At 46.7% G+C, this 18,503-nt stretch overlaps 2 protein-coding genes across 7 annotated transcripts in view; both read left to right on the forward strand.

Moving 5' to 3' along the window:
- The window catches only part of DEPDC5 (DEP domain containing 5, GATOR1 subcomplex subunit), a 46,726-nt gene extending 43,480 nt beyond the window's left edge, over window positions 1-3,246 (forward strand). For 2 of the 4 annotated variants that reach the window (XM_086623558.1, XM_086623559.1), the window contains 3 exons: window positions 1-61; window positions 1,135-1,217; window positions 2,119-3,245. In XM_086623558.1, coding sequence (XP_086479684.1) covers window positions 1-61; window positions 1,135-1,217; window positions 2,119-2,414 — 440 coding nt within the window. In that variant the 3' untranslated portion in view covers window positions 2,415-3,245. Of the gene's footprint in view, window positions 62-1,134; window positions 1,218-2,118 lie in introns of those variants that run through there. The other 2 variants (XM_086623557.1, XM_086623560.1) reach the window with 2 other exon arrangements.
- ANHX (anomalous homeobox) lies at window positions 3,238-16,091 on the forward strand. 3 transcript variants are annotated; one of them, XM_086623562.1, is made up of 10 exons: window positions 3,238-3,267; window positions 4,868-5,141; window positions 5,781-5,905; window positions 6,113-6,236; window positions 7,492-7,678; window positions 8,160-8,292; window positions 8,549-8,850; window positions 9,570-9,717; window positions 13,129-13,216; window positions 15,174-15,315. In XM_086623562.1, exons 1-10 carry the CDS (start codon window positions 3,254-3,256, stop codon window positions 15,264-15,266), a joined length of 1,488 nt encoding a protein of 495 aa, XP_086479688.1. In that variant the 5' UTR covers window positions 3,238-3,253; the 3' UTR covers window positions 15,267-15,315. The 3 variants fall into 3 exon arrangements, with proteins under 3 accessions (XP_086479688.1, XP_086479687.1, XP_086479689.1); XM_086623561.1 differs by lacking the exon at window positions 9,570-9,717 and having other exon boundaries at window positions 15,174-16,091; XM_086623563.1 differs by lacking the exons at window positions 3,238-3,267; window positions 9,570-9,717 and adding an exon at window positions 3,870-3,891 and having other exon boundaries at window positions 15,174-16,091.
- Window positions 16,092-18,503: the final 2,412 nt, after the last annotated feature.

Genomic DNA, 18,503 nt, shown 5'->3' on the forward strand with positions numbered 1-18,503 from the left:
GCTTTGAACCAGAAACATACTGGGACCGTATGCATCTCCTCCAGGAAGCAATAGCATACAGGTATGTACAGAGCAGAATGGCTGAAAGGTTCATATCTCCCTGGGTCATGCAGGATGAAGACTTATGCTGAACAGTCACTTCCGAGCCGTGTGGATTCTGTGCCATCTGCCTCATCTGCTTGCAGATTGTTAGACTAAAATATAACTGGAATGCCTGGACGTTGTTTGTGGGTGCAAGGGGCTGGTCGTTTTTCAGCCTGTCACTCATGAGCAAACCATGCTTTCCTCCTAGGGAGAGCATTGCCTTTGGAAGGTGCCCTGTTAGTCTAAGTTAGAAGCAGATGGACTGTAAATGGATTTCTTTCTGAGAAGGGGCAGTTATTTCCTTCATATGTATTTAACATAGTCTTGAAGGGTAGGACAACCAGTGATTGGCAATAGGCAGGATACTGGGATGTGAACTGGACATTGGGCCTGGTTTAAGGAGTTACGGGAGACTTTGAATACTATCTAGCCCTACCCCTTTGTGTGCTTGAGCTGCCAGTTTGTTTCACAGTGTTGCTGCCAAGGTCTTTCTTGTAATAGAGAGACTGCCTTTTGTAACAGGCGTTAGCTTGGAAATAAGCTCTCATTAGCTTAGATCGCAGGAGAGGAACAGATATTCTCCAAACAGCAAAGAACTGTCAGGTGAGCTGCTTGAAGTTCTTCATGGAATATTGCCCAGCATGGAAAAAAATGTTACAGCTTGAAAGATACCTAAGGAATGTCTGTCTTGACTATTGCACTTCCCTCATTCATGTGCAGCTGCCCTATTTTGTCAGAGACTGCTCAGTGCCCTCCCAAACTCAGCTACTGGTGCTCTTGTTTCTGGCATGAGTTAGGACAGAGACCAGTGTGGAGTTAGAAGCTTTCACACTGTGCCTGGCAGGGGTGGAGAATATTTGTAGAAGCTCAGCTCTCTTCATCCCTTTTCCCTTTGTCTTCAGACTGTAAGGGAGCCTTTGTGATAGTGGAAAGTTTTCTCTGGTGCCCCTGCCTTGGGCTGAAGGAATCCTAGCTGGAGTTGCTTTGTTTATCTTTTCTTTTTATTTTTTATTTTTATTTTTTGTATTTCCCTGATGTTTGTTTCTCCAGATTTGGATTTGTGCAAGATAAATACTCGGCCTCTGCATTCAACTTCCCAGCTGAGAACAAGCCCCAGTATATCCATGTCACAGGTGAGCAATATTTGGCAGGCATTGTGGCAAGGAGGAGGCTATTACAAACAAAGGAACCATTTTACATGCAGTTTGTTTTGTGTCAGTGATGTTCGTCCTCATTATGTCCCTAGTCAGATGACAAGTGGCTGCATCAGCCAACACAAACCAGAAAACTGGAGAGGCAGTAGGAGAAGCACAAAGTGCTGCTGTGCTAATCAATGGTATTGGTTTGAAATCTTGCTTTATAGTGGCTCTGAAACTTTTCTTTCCAGAAGATGAACAACAACAACAAAAAAAACCATAAGGCAGAGCTTATTAAAAGTGCAGTGTAAATAACTGTATCTAGAAGCTAGGAGGGAAAGGTGTTGGGAAAAGTCTGTGCTCTGTTCTCATGCTTAAGGTCAGTTGTAGATGCATCTTTACTCATACCTGTGTGGGAGATAGGTAAAGCATTTAGGATCCACTTGCTCTCATTATTATCTCGTTACATCTTCATAAATGTTGGTGATCTATCAGCACTTCTAACTAAGCTCCATGCGTGGCATATTGCAGTAAAATAACGTGGTATGTTCAGAGGGGTTGCTGAGACATGAAGACAATGACAGGAAGGGAGCTTTTGGAAAACTGCACAAGAGAACGGAAATTGATGTAAAGTTAGAAAGATGGAGCCAGAGCCTACATCTTCGCTTCACTCCCCTCTTCCAAGAGAAGGGTGAGACTAAGTGTGCTTTCTCCCAGTCTTGTTATTTGCAGAAAGTAGCTTGTAAAAGCCAAGGAGGAAAAGTGTGTCCCATTTTATCTTGCTAAAAGGCAATTAAATGAAACTTAGTCCAGTTTCCTTTTCAGAATTTAATGGGTCAGCTACCAGTTGTAGGGACTTAGGTCTGCCTAAGAGTGAAGTCCTGTCTGTTTCCTCCAGGGACAGTGTTTTTGCAGCTACCGTATTCCAAGCGGAAATTTTCTTGCGGGCAGCAGCGACGCCGACGCAACTCCACTAGCTCCACCAACCAGAACATGTTTTGTGAAGAGCGCATAGGCTACAACTGGGCCTACAACACCATGCTGACGAAAACCTGGCGGTCCAGTGCCACTGGGGATGAGAAGTTTGCTGATCGGCTGCTGAAAGACTTTACAGACTTTTGCTGGAACAAAGATAGCCGGCTTTTTTCATTCTGGACTGATTGTCTAGATAAGATGCATGCTAGTGCTCCATGAAACAGGGCTGTATCTCTGAGGGAGACAGCTAGATGCTTTACCTTGTGGCAAGGAAGTAGAGGGGAAGGATGGCTGGAAAAGAGCCTCTTTGTTGGGTTCATCTTGAGGCTCCAAGAGGACCTGATCAATATGGCTGTTGATATTCAACAGAATTTGATTAATCCCTTGGAAAAAGAATCTGAGCTCTTGGCTTGCCAGTATCTATCACCTGACCTCAGCTTGGTTTCAAGTAGCTGCAGTCCTCGATTGCCAAAACTTCACTTAGAGCAGAGCTAAAGGAGGGAGAGTGCAAATGGTTTTCAAGGGCAGCTAGATTCAGCTCAGAGTGTGATGGCAGCAGCTCGCTGTCACTGGAAGTGATTGGTGCCATTTGCCTCTGGCGTGCCCGACAGCAGCCTGCCGCTTTCCCTTTTGAGGTGTGCCTGGTTTTGTGAATATGTAACATAAAACATGAGACACTTGTTAAATTTCGTACCTGTAAATAAGTAAAAATGCAGAAAATCAAGTGACCTGATGTTTTGTTGTAACGCCAGACATCAGTACAGAATCAGGGAGTAATTGCCAAAAGGAACCACTGCTGCTTATATCCAGTATGCTAATGGAATGTTCAAAGTTCAGCGGTAGGGCTTTGTCCTTTAAGCATCCAGGACTTCATCTCCGACTCTGGATCTAGAACAGTGTCATGCAGCAGGAGCAAGAAGCCAGTTACTGCCCTGCAAGGCCAGTGTCCAAGCCTAAGGAGAAATCAAGGGCAACTGAGCACAAGATGCTGCTGATTGGAGGAAGAAGGATGATGATGAGCAGATTTTTAGGATGTGCCTGCATGCAGCAAAGCAGAGATGCCGTCGCTCAAGTATGTCGTCTTTGTCTTTGCAGAGGAAGCTCGTGTGTGGCGCATGGACTTAGCATGAGGTGGTCGTTCAGGTGGGGGCCCAGGGTGGGCTCAGGGCCTGCACCTGGCGGCGCTGTGCGTGGGGGGCTGTTGGCTCCTGCTGCCACGTCGTTACTGGCGTTACCTGCCCTCGCTGAGCTGAAGCTGGCAGAGGGCTGGCACATTCCCAGTGGTGTTCAGGCCTGATTCAAGGAAATTCATAGCTGCCTCAGTTTTATCCCCTGAACTGAGTCTGGATGACTCATCTGTCACTAGTACCCTCCTGGAAAAGCTGGGTTTGAGCTGCGTGCCTCTGCCTTCAGTTCAGCGAAGTGTGTCAGAATTACCAGTGCGCGCCTGATGCCCGTTAACACCTTAAAAAAAAAAACCCCACTCTTCGACTACGAAAGCAACTTGCTGCTCCCTGTTCCGCACAGTGCTGCTGCGGAGGTAGCTGTGCGCGCAGCGGCCGCTTGGTCAAAGCGATTTAAGGGGGGCGGGGGCGGAGCGCAGGGGCAGCTCTGCAGCGCCGGGCGGCGGCAGCGGCTCCGCACCTGCGCACCGCTGCGGAGCTCTTTCTGCCCTCCGCACGGGGCTGTGCACAGGGTGAGGTCTCGGCCGGCTGCGGGACGGGGCTTGCGGCCGTGCGGGGCAGAGACGGCTCCGCGCAGCGCTCGCCGTGCGCGCAGGGTCCCGCGGAGCGCGCAGCCCTGCGCGGCCTTGCGCTGCCCTGCGCGGACGGGTACCGGGGCCCGGCGCTTGGCCGCGGGAGGAAGGAAGGGGCCGGGGAGCCGCGGGGGCAGCCCGGGCTGAGCTCCCGCTGCCTCGGGAGCGGACGGGGCCGCCGGGGCGCTCCCGCTCCTCAACCTCGCGGGTATTTAACAGCTTTTTCCCCCTTTGTCCTGGCCAAGGGGGTAGAGGGGCCCCGCCGGGCACGGAGGCATCCCCTGGGCCTCCGTTACCCCGGAAAAGGGGCGCAAACCAGCCCCGGCCGTCATGCGAGTTACACTTTGCTGTAACCGCCGTCTGCCCCTGGCCCGTCCCACCGCTTTTTTCACCGGAGTGTCTCTGGACTTAACGTTCTGGTGGTTTTAACTTGTAAACTGTAGATGTAAAGCTTCACATCGTGATTTGAATGGGGGGGTGGGGGGGGTTGGAGCGGAGGGTCTGAAGGCACGTGTGCTTGCGGGGGGTACCGCAGAGCTGCCTGCACCCCTCGGTGCCCCCAGCCACGCAGACAGAAGGAATGGGGATGGTGAGGACCAGCCCAGAGTGTGGTTCCCCACAGCAGCCCTCCTGCTGTGGCCTCCTCCTTCAGCCTTCGAGTTTTGGGGCAAGTTTAATGCAGCTTTCTGAGCTCTGTTTTCTCAGCTGCAAACCTGGTGTGGCTTTAGCCTTTCAGGACTGCTTTAGGCCTAGTTTTATTTTACGTGTTTTGAGGTCCTCAGGCTGCTTTTAACAGCACAGTAAATGCCTTTTCTTTTTTTTCCTAAAGAAAAAAAAAAGGCAAGCAAGCATACCATAGAAGCTAAAAATAAGAGATAATAGATTTTATCTAACTACAACTTTGTGCGTTGCATAGAAAAGGCTTCCAACAGGACGTAAGGATGAAGCGGTTCATGGCCATGCTAAACAGGAATAAAACCAAGGATCCCCCACCCGCCAAGCTGCTGGATTTAGCAGGACAGCTTTGCCGCGACCTCCAGAGCTCCTTTCCTATTCTGGAGAAGCTGGTTGGGGCCATGATGGGATGCAAACACAAGATGTATTTTCTCACTAACATCCATGTTGTCCGAGCTTGCGTGTTTGTTCATATCCGTAACGGGCAGCATGACACAGCCTGCAGACTCCTGGAGGTAGGGATGTGTTCTTCGTTTCTTCATGGAGACAAAAAGCAGTATTAGAAAACTAGTACTTAGAGCCGTTAGTGCAGAGGTACCTAAACTGCAGCGCGTGGAGCATTTCCAGCTGGCGTCTGGCAGTGGAAGGTGCTATGTGTGCGTTGGTTGATCTGAAACACAGGATAAAAGCCTTTGCTACAGGCAGTTACTATTAATCAGCCAAGGGGAAGAAGGTAACTGGGCGATTACAGGGTTGGTTGTAGTTTGCGAAAGCAGGATTTTGTTCTCTAGTGTGGTGGTTCTTGGGAGTTTTTCACATACTTAGAGCTCAAGACATAAAAGCCTTGGGGAGGCCAAGTTTAGAGGGCTTTCCAGGATGGGAAGATACGAAGAAAACTGGATGGCACCACTCTAGGTGAGAGATTTTTGGTCTCTAGATCTGGAAACAGCCCTTTTCCCCAAGGAACAGAAGGAATTAGGCAGGCGACTCCCTGTGTACGTTAGAGAAGGTACAGCGAGTTGTATACCTGGATAATGCTACTAGCTTTGACAAACCAGTAGGAATTTCTGAGTAAGTTTCTAGTTGTTGAGGGTGTTCTTTATAGGAGGCCGGGCTACCTGGAAAGAGTTTGCTTACACACTGTTTTGTTTTAGTGTTGCAAGGCAGAAGAGAAGGAGGAGCTGGTGCAACTTTGGCATGAGATTCATTACCGGAGGGTTATGGAGAAACACCACACGGATTTTCTGACACCACTGCAGAAATTCCGTTGCAGGAAGAGGTACCGTGGTGTGGGGAACCAAAATTTTTCTCTCTGCTGTAGTTGGCAGATGCAGGGCTAGAGATGCAGTTTTACATCTCAAGATGGCTGCTTCTTGGAGCTAGGTTTTCTTGGCATTTTGACCACTTGTGGCAACGTGAGAAAATTCCCATGAATGCGAGTGACTCTTTTTGGATCCTTTTTAATCCTATTTTCTCCTGTGTACAGGAATCCTCCACCTGTTTCCCTTTGTCCTGAAGGTTTGAAGAATCGAAACTATTCTGATGAAGTACGCCAGCAGCTACACAGGTTTGCCACAGAGGTGACAACAAATCCAACCAAGAAACAGCGGGTAGGGATATGCTACTTCCAATCAAGTCTCCTTGTCACAGAAAAGCAGAACTCTTCCATCAGAGGTCTATAACTCTTTTCATTCTAAATAATTTTTTTTCTGAAGCCCCAGTGGGGATGGGATTCCCCATATTTTATCTTTCCCTAAAGGTTTCCTTAAAAAAATCAAGTTGTGCTAAGTAATTTTGCGTGCTTTGGACAAAAAGATGTGGGGAAATAAGTTGCTCACTGGGCTTTTAACAGTCCTAATTTTGTAGTAATTGAGCATAGGCAGCAAAACAACTATCACTCCGAAGAGCTGTATTACAGTGATAAATAGTTCTGACTTAGACTGAGTTCTAGCCTGTATAAAGTTGCACTTTGCTTCCCAGAATATATTTTTTACTGACTTACCACTTTAAATTCACAGGATTTGAAAACATGATAGCCTGTGTTGATGTATGCATGTATCTACCTTATTTGGACCAGGACAAATTTATAAAGAAAGTGACATGTGAATTAATTCAGTAATCCTTGTTGATTACCACCTTGCAAGGTGAAGGCTTCAGACCTTAAAGTCTGCCTCTGGGGTGCTTGATTTTTCCAATACCCTTCTTGTACAAGGCAGGATGGACCTGCTGAATAGTTCTGCGATGTGAAAATGGTTTATTTCTTACCCTTTTTGCAAAGCATTAATAACTTCCAAATTTTCATTAAAAAAACCCCCACAATCTGAATTGGGAGCATAAGGAAGTTGCATAATTAAGCCCTAAAAGGTCAGGATACGATGATCACCTATGCACTAATTTCCCAATATGTTCTTCACTTACATGACCTCATTATTTAACCGTTTAATTCAGCAGAAATTTTTCTGTGAACATGATACAGATGTTTATACAAACTGCTCTGTTTGTGAAAACTATTTAACATGGTAAATGCGTTAGTGTTTATCCTATTAGTGTCATGTTAGTGATGTGAACCAGCCATTCCATGGGAACAGCATGCTTTGGTGAGGTGTAGCAGTAGATGGTTTCTTTCAGCAAACAAATTGACTAGAGGAGTAGGGTGGAATGTGTGTTTTCCAGCAATTCTTTGGAGTTTATAAATCGGTCTCCTCAATGGGATCCATGGAGACTTATCAGAGACCTAGTGAACAAATGTCTCTTGGTTTGAAAGCTCTTTTGCTGGGCTGCTTTTGGAACTGAAGGGAAAAGCCTGATTATTTGGATGTGGTTTATTCTTTTTCCCTTGATCTCTCCGTGCACCTGGGTTTGCAGGAGGGATTGGCTCGGGATGTGAACCTGCAGCCAACTCAGGTCTATAACTGGTTTGCGAATTATCGACGACGTCAAAAATCCTGCCTCCCTCGTACAGAAAAGCTCAACAACTCGTATCCTGAGAGAGGTTTGACTTGCCACACAAAGGAGCATCAGGATAAAGGATCCTACACTCTACAAACCACAGGTTTGTCTCTTCCTAATGGTCTTGGGATGTGGTCCAGAAAGCTGGAAAACAATTTTAAATTCCTTCAGGAAGTGAAGGATATTCCTTCTCCAGAAGAGCATCTATATGCTGGTAGTTCAAGTGGACATTGGAGGACTCTACCTTAGTGGAGTGCCTCACTGTTTGGCTAGGTGCTCTCACTCCATGGAAGGAGCAAGCATTAGTAAGGCCTGTGCAAGCACAGGTGAAAAGAGATACCCATCCTGGAAGGGGCACCAAATGAAAGCAAATGCATGGGAGGCAGTGGGTTTTAGCTCTCAGATTCTGGGATCAGGGCAGTACTCCAGTAAAGCCCAGTATTTCCATGCCTCTTCACAGAATCTTGACCAAACTTCAGTCATGGGGAATAAAAGGGTCTTGCTGCATTTGGCAAATTAGACTTGTTTCATTGCTTTTTGGAGTAACTATGTGTTCCTTCATCTGTCTGGCCTGCACCTTTCAGATGGATCTTGTGCAGGCATCAGCTCTGAGCAAATGGAGATAACCCTCGTGCCCTGTGACCCAGGGTGGGAGCAGTCAGCTGCAGATCTGGATAAGCCTCTGGAAGGAACATATTTAAAGATGCTGGAATCCAGGTGATGTATGAGAAAGTCTTTACAGTGACAGTTCAGAGATGAAACAACCTTTAAACTTGTTCACGAACTGACTTTCATGTCAGTTCCCAGGGGACATCACTTAGGAGTCATAACTCCACAGATGGGAATTTCCCATGCCTGGCATCAAGCACTTAATCTCCCAGCTGTCAAGGGCAGGATTCAAAGGTTTAGCTGGAGAATCTCCCTTCTTTGTAAAGTAATATGTCTGGCTGATTTATTTTCTCCATCGTTACAGCTTTATGCAGAGCAGTGAGCTCTATGAAGCAAGGACAAGCAAGGCTTTGTTGACCACTCACAACGCTGAACAACCTGTAGCTTTTTGCACTGAGGCTATGCTGGAACCAGGAACCTGCTTTAACTCTGCTGTCCTGCAGCCTAGAGAAGTAGCAAGCGGCGCTGACACCAGCCCCCAGCTGAATACCTTTGTCCTGTGCTCTTGCGGGTCCTTTACCTTCCCAGATGAACAGCTGGCCATGTGGCAGGCTCCTTCCAGCACCAGAGGAGTCTGTGGCTCCATGTGGACCCCAAGTATAGAAGGTTAGTAAAACTGCACCCAGATCGTTGACCTGAAGAGTTTTCAAGCTTCTCTTCCCTTTGTTGTAAGCGCTCTTGCTCGCTTACGTGGCTTTCTAATGTCGTGACAAGTGGGAGCAGGGCTTATCTTGAGCTCTGGAGTTCTGCTCCCATAGTAAGTTCGGTGAGAAAACCTGTTGATTTAAGGTGTTGAAGCAGACATTCTTACTTACTCTTTTGCTTAAACTGTAACTCCTTCCATAAGATAGTACTTAGATTCCATACATCACCTGGAATCCAGCAAAGTGGATTCCTTTTAACTTCCATTGGAAGAGTCATTCAGGTGTTGTCTGCTCACCTTGCCAGTTTGCAAGCTTTAAATGCCTGTCATTCTTAAGAGATTGCCAGAGCAGAGTCTGAGAACTACTTAATTGTGGCACGGTCCTCACTTTCCTTTCTCCTTCCTGCTATTTTTTCACTCTCCCTCTCTATTTACTTCCTGTCCAGTCTTGTTTGACATTCCCACCATCTCTTTTCTTCTGCCTGTTCTTCAGAATAGCCTTAATAGGATATGTAAGTGATGTCCACCTGCTTTTGCTGTAGGTCCACAGAACAGAAAGTGCTATGACTGCTATTCACCCAGCCTCTGGTGAATGTGGAGTAAGGAGGGGAGGAATAGCTGGATCAGAGGTTGGGGTACTGTTATCTGTAATTGTCTTTAATATGAGCATTTATTTCAGCAGGTATCAGAGCTCCCTTGAGCAGAGTCCCTCAAGGTGGCTGTATTGAGGCCAGTTCAGGAAGAATCATTCAGCAGTCAGATTTAGAGGTTGAAAGCTTCATCCTTAGAGAAGGACAGCTAGGGACCCTGGAATCTATCCTTCCCCACAGGTAAAGGGAGCGGAAAGCACAGAACTTCTTAAAGGCAGGAGTAACAGTGATGCTGTGGGTCTAGTCTTATCCTGATCCCCTGTCGAAGAGCGCTGCAGAAAGAGCTTAGTAATACATCTCATTCCAGGGCCTGATTCCTTGTGTCCATCATATTTTGCAGATATGCACATTGGAAATGCTGTATAAGTGTGTATGTGTTTTATGGTGGTGGCACAAAGGAGATTCGGGACCAGCCTCATCAGAAAAGATACGAACCCCTCTCTTTAAGGCAGATTTAGCTTCTAAGCTATTTGCCTGTTTTTCTTTTTGGCAGAATATCATAACCTATACTGATCCAGTGAGAGCTGATTCTGTGGACTGCGTCGGTAGGGCCCATACTTGATCCTAAAATAGTTTTTGTAGCTTCGTAACCTCATGACGAGATTATTCCATAGAGCAAACTTTCCAAACTGGAAGACAGACAGACAGGCACTGTTTTGTCTTTGTTTTCCACCTGTAACAAATGTTTCGGACTGTAGGTTTTCTCTGGAACTTGAGACAAATTCACAGAACACAAACCAACAAAAATCTGTGCCATCTTCCATGTGTTATACAACTTCCATAATGTTACATAAAAATAAACACTGCCAAACAGACATTACAAGGTTCTTTTAATGTACGGATCTGCGAGACAGCGGGAGCAGTAGCCCCATTTCATAACTCTTCTGCTTGACACTGTCCAGCACTTGTGCTAGCATGACACTGTCAATAATAGGTCAGAGGTAGGTATAAGCAGTTTTATTCCCACTTTATAGATGAGGAAGCAGAGGCACAGAGAGGCTTTGTGGCTTGTCGAGCAACAAGGGAAGGCAGTGATTCACTGGAGATAAAGATCAGTGTTTTTTTGCCTCCCAGTTCCCTGCTAAAAACATTTCTGCCTTTTACGCCTGTTTCCCAGTTAGTTTGGTGCCTACAGTTGTTGACTTTTGTGTCAGACTCCTCGCTCTGAATTGCTGGGGACAACCCAGGTCTGGGCATTGTAAACCCACCTCTGTCTGTGTTTCAGGAGCTGCAGGTTTGAACAGTGGCTAAAGATCATGGAGCAGCAGCGAGGCTTGCTGGCAGTATTTTGGCTGGGTTTAAAATTGCATGTTCTGACTCTAGAGTGAGCTCATGTTTATTTTTAAAATATGTTCCACCAGTAGAAGAAATCTATGGTGAATGTCTCCTTGTTGGGTATGTCAGTTGTGCCAGGAATCCACACACCCTTTATCGTATTCCTGGCAGGGGCAGGACTTGTTGCTTAATTGACACCTTCTAGTGAGGACATAGTTATTCGAACTCTATTCAGAAACCCTGTTTAGTGGCCTGGTCCAGCACCCCCCAACACCTTGACCTCCCCAAAATACCATGAAGGCTGTGGAACAGCGATGTCTTTAGAAATGAGTGATGCTTAGGCTGCAATTGCATCTAGGCCCTTTTGCAGTTTCTCTCTAGAGAGCCAGGAGACCTGGTGTGGGTAGTCTTGGGTAAGATCACTGTTCTTGAATGGCAATGAATGAGGATCGCCTCTGTTATCAGGCAGAGCCCTCTAACAGAGTTACTGGATTAGAGAGAAGTATTGTGTCACCAGAGTCATCTTTAGCAATAATGTTGCCATGAGCATCACTCATCTGGGGACTTGTGAAGGCGTCAACAGCTTAAACTGTAAGGCAAATGCGTGGTGTTATCCTGCAAACAGGGCAATGAAGTTATTCCTGCTTTATTTAGCCGAGGTCACCCACCTGGAGTGGACTTAGTGTTATGCTCTCACCACCCTTCCAGCACCTGTGGTCCCTGCTGCGTAAGCGTAGGGGTAGAGCTCCAAGTGAGCCAAAGGACCCTTAATCTGCTTGTCTCATTTTTAAAGGTGCTCACTTGGAAAGGACTTGGCCTGAAAGCTTATTAGAACAATTCCTGTTGATTTCTTTCATGGTCTTTTTACAGTCGGTCCTACGCACTTGGGCTCTATCCAAACATCTTATGATCTACAGGGCTGTGAGGTGGGAGTGTGAGGGGGAGCCAGGCTGGAAGCTGACTGTCTCCATCTGCTCCTGCCGCCTGGCAGGAGGGTTTGATCCAGCTAGTGAACTGGAAGTCCCCGTGGGACTCCAAACAGATGCTCACCTTTACAGATAGTGGAGTTGTATCCTCTTCACTCCTTGAGTTGAGACAGGTGGAATGGAGCCCAGCTACAGTTCATGCAGAATATAACTCTCTCGTGCCTCACTTTTCAAACAGAAAAGCACACTGAACTCTGTGGAGCAGGACAGACTGCATTTATGAGCCAGCGTATTGATTTAGAAAGCATCAGTGCTGAGATGTTCGTTGCAGCTTACTGCTTCTGCCTGTGTTTTTGGGATTCCAGCTGAGTGCTAGGAATCTTCTTGCTGTTAGGCTCTCCCCTCTGGATAACCCAGCTCCCCGACACTGGCAGGCAGCAAGTTCAAAATGCATAAAAGTAGACTACTTTTTGGCATGTTGCGTAATTAAATCGCAGAATTTGTTGCTAAGGGCATTGTGCATATCAGCGTAAGTGGGCTATGAAAAAGGATGAGACAAATTTGGGGGGGAACAGGGAGATTGAGTGTGTTTCTCATTAGTAAATGTAATTGCCTGAATGCAGCCTACAGCAGAGGAGTCCCAAGCCTGATTGCTGGAACCTGAGGGTGGTTCCAAGGAAGGGCAACTTGACACTTGCCCTGTTTCTTCTACTTTTTCCTGTGCTTTTTTAGTTGGCACCTTTGGTCTGGGCCTGTATTGCCATTTGTGCCCCGGACAGTTCCTGGGAATGGTATGGGCAGTGTTGCTGGAGTATTGATACTTTTGAGTTGGTGATGAAGGGAGAGAGCATCCCATTCTCAAGTACCCAGTGTCTCCTACTTGACCTAGTGCCTGCAGACTGTGACCTCTTTGGAGAGGTTGGCAGAGCCCCCAAGGGAGGTGTGGTTGGGGAAGCCACGTCCCCAGACTCTCAGCAGGTGGCCTTGAAAAGCTATAGTAGTGTCGTAGCCAATGTTGTGACTATGTCTAAAGCCACATGTTTATGTGTTTTGACTCTCAAGATGTATGTTTTTAAAATATATTCCAGAAAAGAGACATTTTGGTAGACATCTCCTTGTTTACAGAGAGTGTTCTGGGGGCATAAGGAAAGTTGCAATGAGATGTCATTCCTCCATACTGCCCCTGGTCAGGCTAGTTCTCCCAGTGCACAATCTGTAACTTCAGGCCATCACGATTTGGAGAAATGGGGCAGGTTTGTAGACAACTTAACAGACCTTTGTTGAATGAATAGTCTTGCCAGCAGCCCCTCTTGTCCTGCTGCAAAACATTACAGTAAGTGGTGAGTAGAGCATAAATACAAATGCATTTATATATTATATTTTCTTCCAGTTCTTGTCAGACTGTGTTTGGCAAGCCTGAGCGCCCACCTGTTTCTGCACCCTGCATGGAAGAAAGCCAAGCCTTGGGACAAAGCCAGGTAAGAGAACACACCTAATGTTCAGAGAAAGAAGCTTAGCCCTGTACGCACTATCCAGCTGTAGCTCTCACACAGGAGATGTGAAATCTCACATCATATTTAGTAAGAAATACATTTGATCTAAGCATACCTTTTGGAATCCAGTTCAGAGCAAGCTAGGCATTTCCTGGGTAACATCCAGCAAATGCTAGAAGGATAGAAGGAGAGGTCTTTTTGTTGTGGGTTTTTTTTTTTTCCCCACTTGGATTGCTTATCAGACCCTAATTTTACTAAATGTATCACTGAAATGATGGCCAAAGCAACCTGTGCAGATCCAAAGTGTCATTTAAATTTTGAGGAAAGGAGGGCTCACCTAGCACGGTGGGAAGAAGATGACAGGAAGATGGCTGCTTGAGGGCCCTCCCCATTGGGGGGTTCTGCGGAATTTGACTGTGCTCTCTCAGGCCTCTTTAAAACTTTCATGTGATTTCACTTCCAAGACTGTGTTATTGGTGAGGAAAAGGGATTTTGCACTGTTACAAGATGGCTGATAGCAGTGTACAGAGCAGCACTATTACAGAAAACAATAAAAGAAGTTACTTCCACGATGTGGATGCAGTCTGCGTGCCTTCTTATGGTGGTTTTAAGGCAGTGCAGAATAGAAGTTAGAAATTTGGTGCTTTCAAGGGGATGAGAGCACATCTGTGAATTAAACGTTACCTAAAAATAGGACATGAGAGAGCACTGTCTAAAGTGTACCTTGAGGTATTTTTTGGCTTCACATGCGTTGGCCTGCCAATCAGTTAGCATCCATTTCTGTTTCTCTTGCAGTGTAAGCTGCTGGAGAAAACGTTTTTAAAAGAGATTTTGAAAAGCAGGAGACCATATCTGCTGGCCTCATTATAGGAAGCGGCTGCAGCTCTGAGGGCAGTAACAGAACCTCTTTTGAGGCTTTGAAAGCATCAATATAAAGATCTGTATCGTGGAAAGTGGCCTTTTTACCAGCCATAATGCGAGCCGGATGAGTAGGAAAGCTTTGGGCATTAATAATGAATGAGCCTTTTCTAAGATTTCCAGAGCATGCAGTCTCTGTAGCTAGAGTTTTCATCTTGCTGGTTTGCATTCTTGCACTGATTTTGCAATCTTACAGAAACAGGACACTCAGTGCAGTGTGAGCTGGGGAGCAAGATACCGTGTGATGCCTGCAGATGTCAAAAAGGGACATCTCCAAATCTTTGTAATAATTACTCAGTTCAGGAATTCAGAATTTTTTTGCATATTTTAATGTGTGCTGTAGGAAAAGGAAGAGTTTGAATGGGTAAATGATTTTGCAGCATTCTACAGGCTTCCTGGGCACTCTGTTTCTTACTGAATCAACTTGCCCTGGGCTTGTTGCAGGAGCATGCAGGTGTTTGGTTCCTATGTCTGAACCACAGGGGTGCAGATGTACGTTTCTTTTTGTCCACACATCGCATTCAATTTGCTTTTCATAGGTCTTGCATCCCATCAGAGCCAAAATGAGAGTAAAACAAAACAAGCAAGCAAACAACAAAAAAGTTAATTTATTTTGGGGGTATTTCTTTCCCTCTCTGAACAGAGCTCTTTTTCAGGTGATCGCTCCCTTAATTGTTTCATCCTGGCCTTACCCTCTGTCATTTACTTGCTTTTATAGGAGCCAATGCCTTGGGCTAAGGGAAGGCATTGGCCTTGCTCTTCTCTGAATTACTAAGAGTTGAATTGTGCACGGATGGTGCTTGTCATTTTTACACCCACGTCCTGTACAGGTGGATTACTTTACCTCAACTTAAAGGGGAACAAGGACTTCGTCCATTCATGCACACAACCCTCACCGTGGACCTTCCCTCCCACCGCACAGTCTCATGCTACTGTGTCTGCCCAAAGGAGCTCTTCCACCGTGAGCAACGCATCATTAACAATCATATGTGGTGAAGCTTTGATTCCTTCCTGTGTCTTTCAGGTCCTGGAGGATCCAACTGGTGACCCATTATCCAACGACACGTTCTGGGCAGCATGGCTGCTCTTTGAATTCTCAGCTGGCGGACGAATGTGACCTGCTGAGACACTCCATGTGGCCTGCGCTTCCCCAGGAAACACCCCATCCTTTCCCTTCCTGTTTTGTTGTTGTTGTGGTTTTTTATTTTTGTTTTTTTTTTTTAAGATTGAGGGATTTGACATGAAGATGAATAGAGAGAGTGAGGTAGAAAGATGAAGGCTTTTTCTAATAGTTGCAAAGTTTGTTTTAATTACAGTTTTATTAAGAATTTTGCAGAGGATAGAAGAAACCAAAGGTGCATTGTGGATTGTAGGTTTTTACTAGAACAATCTTAAGCTGCACTGTAGATGCTAAAAATAACAAGCCACTAGTTCTGTGGCAGTTATTTCTACTCATAGCACTGGTCAGATCCGAGTCCTTCATTACATCGTGAAGGTACATGAAGCTCCTGTACTGAAAAAGAGTAAAATTCAGTTACAGTATGTACTAGTTGGATATTGGGTAACTTCTTCTCAGGCCTGGAAAATAAGGTCTCAGCTAAGTGCTGATAAAATACTGGTATTTCTCATCCCTGCATTTCTGTTATACTGCTGGGTATAACTTCTGGAGTGTTCCATACTCCATAGTGCCACAGATGACACAAACTGGGACATGGCAGAATTTTCAGTGCTGAAGTCAATGTTCTTGAAGGACTAGGGGAGAGCATAGCAGTGGTGTTGGTGTTCAATACTACCTGTATCTCAGATTGCCCAGGAGAGAAGGATGAATGGAGGAGGTGTGAGCCGCTCAACCATCTTGATCCATTTTCAGTCCCCGGATCTGGATGGACTGAAACTGCCAGGGCAATTGTGTCGCCCTTCAGGGGTTCTGCGGCAGCCGGACAGCAGCAGCAGCAGGCGAGTGCCCAGCGAAGCAGCGTGAGTTGTGCAGACCCCGTTTCCTACACACCGCAGTAAGTGTGGGGCTAATGGTGTCTGCGGCCGAAGGCCGTTCCACTGCAGCTCTGTTCCTTTTGCCCAGTGCTGTTTCTTACTTAGCCTCAAGGCCGCCTGTTAACTCTCCATCTCACCCTGCTCATGGATCAGGAGCCCCGTTTCCTTTTTTTTTTTTTTTGTCTTGGAGACTAAAAAGCGGAACCGTGTATGAGAGCATTAGGGCACAAAGTAGCAAAGCAGACCCTTGATGCGGGTTTAAAACTGACGCTGCGAGTCATTGAGCAGTCTTTTGGGTATTTTCCCGAAGTATTACTGCTATTTTTTTAAACTTGCATTGCAGCAGGGGTGATACTCCAGCCCTGATACACGAAGCAGATGCCTCCAGTACCTTTTGTAATAAAGTTAGCAAATAAAGGTTGTGAATGACTGTTTCCAGGGTTCGTTTTTCAAGGTAAGCGTGTGACCATGCGCACGGAGTGTTTAATTATATATTAAAACCCGAGCACCAGCTGCCCTGGGCACAGCTGTGCGCGTCGCGGCCCCGCCACTGCCTTTATGTCTGTGGATCTCCCTGGGAAGGCCCTTTCCGTGTTGTCGGGGTTTCGCGTTCGGACGGGTCGCGCACACGCTCACACGTTCGATTCCGTCCGCCACGGGCGAACCCCAGCGAAGGCGCCGACCGCCCGCGGCCCTCCCGGCGCCCCCCCCCCCGCCTCCTGCACGGGGCGCGGTCGCGCGCCGCTCCCGCCGCCGCCCTCCTCCCTCCCCATTGGCCCGCCGGGCCGGTAGCAACAGCGACAAATTTATCCTCCCGCGCCCTGATTGGCTGCCGCCTCCCGCCGAGCCATAGCAACAGCGGAGCGGGCGCGCGGCGGCCGTTGGCGCGGAGGGGCGGCGAGCGCGGCCGCGGCGGCTGAGGGAGCGAGGGGGGAAGTAACCCTTGAGAGGCGGGAGCGCTGGCGGTGGGCGAGAGGCGCCGCCATGCCCGCCGTGCTGCGTCAAACCCGTGTGCTGGGCGTTTGCGCCGTGCTGGGACAGAGCCGCGGCTTCCCGGCGGCCTGTGGTGGAGCGAGCACAAGACACGGGCGTTTGCCAACGAGGGAAGCAGCTTTCGGCAGCGGCCCAGTAGCAAAATTCACACTGGGCCTTGATAGATTTTGGTGTGAGATCCCACATAAGGTACTTAATTCCTCACCCCTAATGTTGTGGCATTTCACCGGGGTTACTGCGATTTAGCTAGTCAGCGGTGTGTAATACAGGTGGATTAAAGCCAGGGTGGTTACATTTCCCTGCTGTTGAAAACTGATGTGTTGGAGTAAAGAAGAATGATGCCTCTCTTACAATGAGATGTGTTTTCAGTTCCTTTCAAATATTTAGTGCTGTTCCCTGCTGGGGAAGATGATAAAGATTACATTAACACTACCTGTATAGAAATCTTAGGTACCTGTCATTCAAAATTAAATAGATTATTTTCTAAGGAAACAACCCCTGCTTGGGAATGCAGGTATTTTGGTTTTGGAGAAACTGACCTTTGTTCTACCGTCTTAACAATAGCAGTGTCCTAAGGCCTTGTAAGTTTTTTAAATAGTTCAAGAACACAGTTGTTTTGACTTTTTTAACTAAAAAGAAGAGGCTCAATTCACCAGGATTCCTAAGGAGTGCTAGAAGGACAAGTCTCTCTTGCAAACTTAAATCTGAAGAAGACTGCAGCTAAAGCAGAATTAAAGCTTTCTCTCTTACACTTCACTTAATGAAGTTCATTTCCAAATTTGGCACAGTTGTTCTCTGGAGGACAACTGAATTTACTAGGTCATTTCCCAGATGAAGTAACTTATTACTTTTCTGGAAATTTATGTTAGATCAGTCAAAGGTTGATATGTGAAATCCAGAAAATTAAAAGTATTTCCCTTTAAGAGATGTAAAGTCAAGTACAGTATATTCTGGCCCACTAGCATCTTTGCCCGGTGCCAGCTGCACACTGAATCTGCATAAAGCACTTTTGAGGAGCTAATTGCATTTGGACAAGAATTTGCAAGCTGTTCCTACAGGTAATCTCCCAGGACTTGACCATGCCCAGTTACAGGTAGATGAGCAGAGTTCAGAGGTAGGCTGCTGCTTCCCCATCCATGATCTAGAACAGACGTGATGCATAGCCATGTGGTAGGGGAAGAGATGAAGTGAATCTCTGCTGAATGCCAGTGATGCTTGGCGTTTAGCCTTCCCTGCCTGTGCTGCTGGGTGGAGTTAGTCTTTGAAGGACAGTGTAGCGGAATTCTAAGTATTGTATTCACATTGGTCTAGCATTTGAGTTGTTCAGTTTGTGTCTTACCTTGTTCTCGTTTCCTAGGTGCGATTTGCA

The sequence above is a fragment of the Tauraco erythrolophus genome, chromosome 19, assembly GCF_009769465.1.
Source record: "Tauraco erythrolophus isolate bTauEry1 chromosome 19, bTauEry1.pri, whole genome shotgun sequence".
Taxonomy (NCBI): Eukaryota; Metazoa; Chordata; class Aves; order Musophagiformes; family Musophagidae; genus Tauraco; species Tauraco erythrolophus.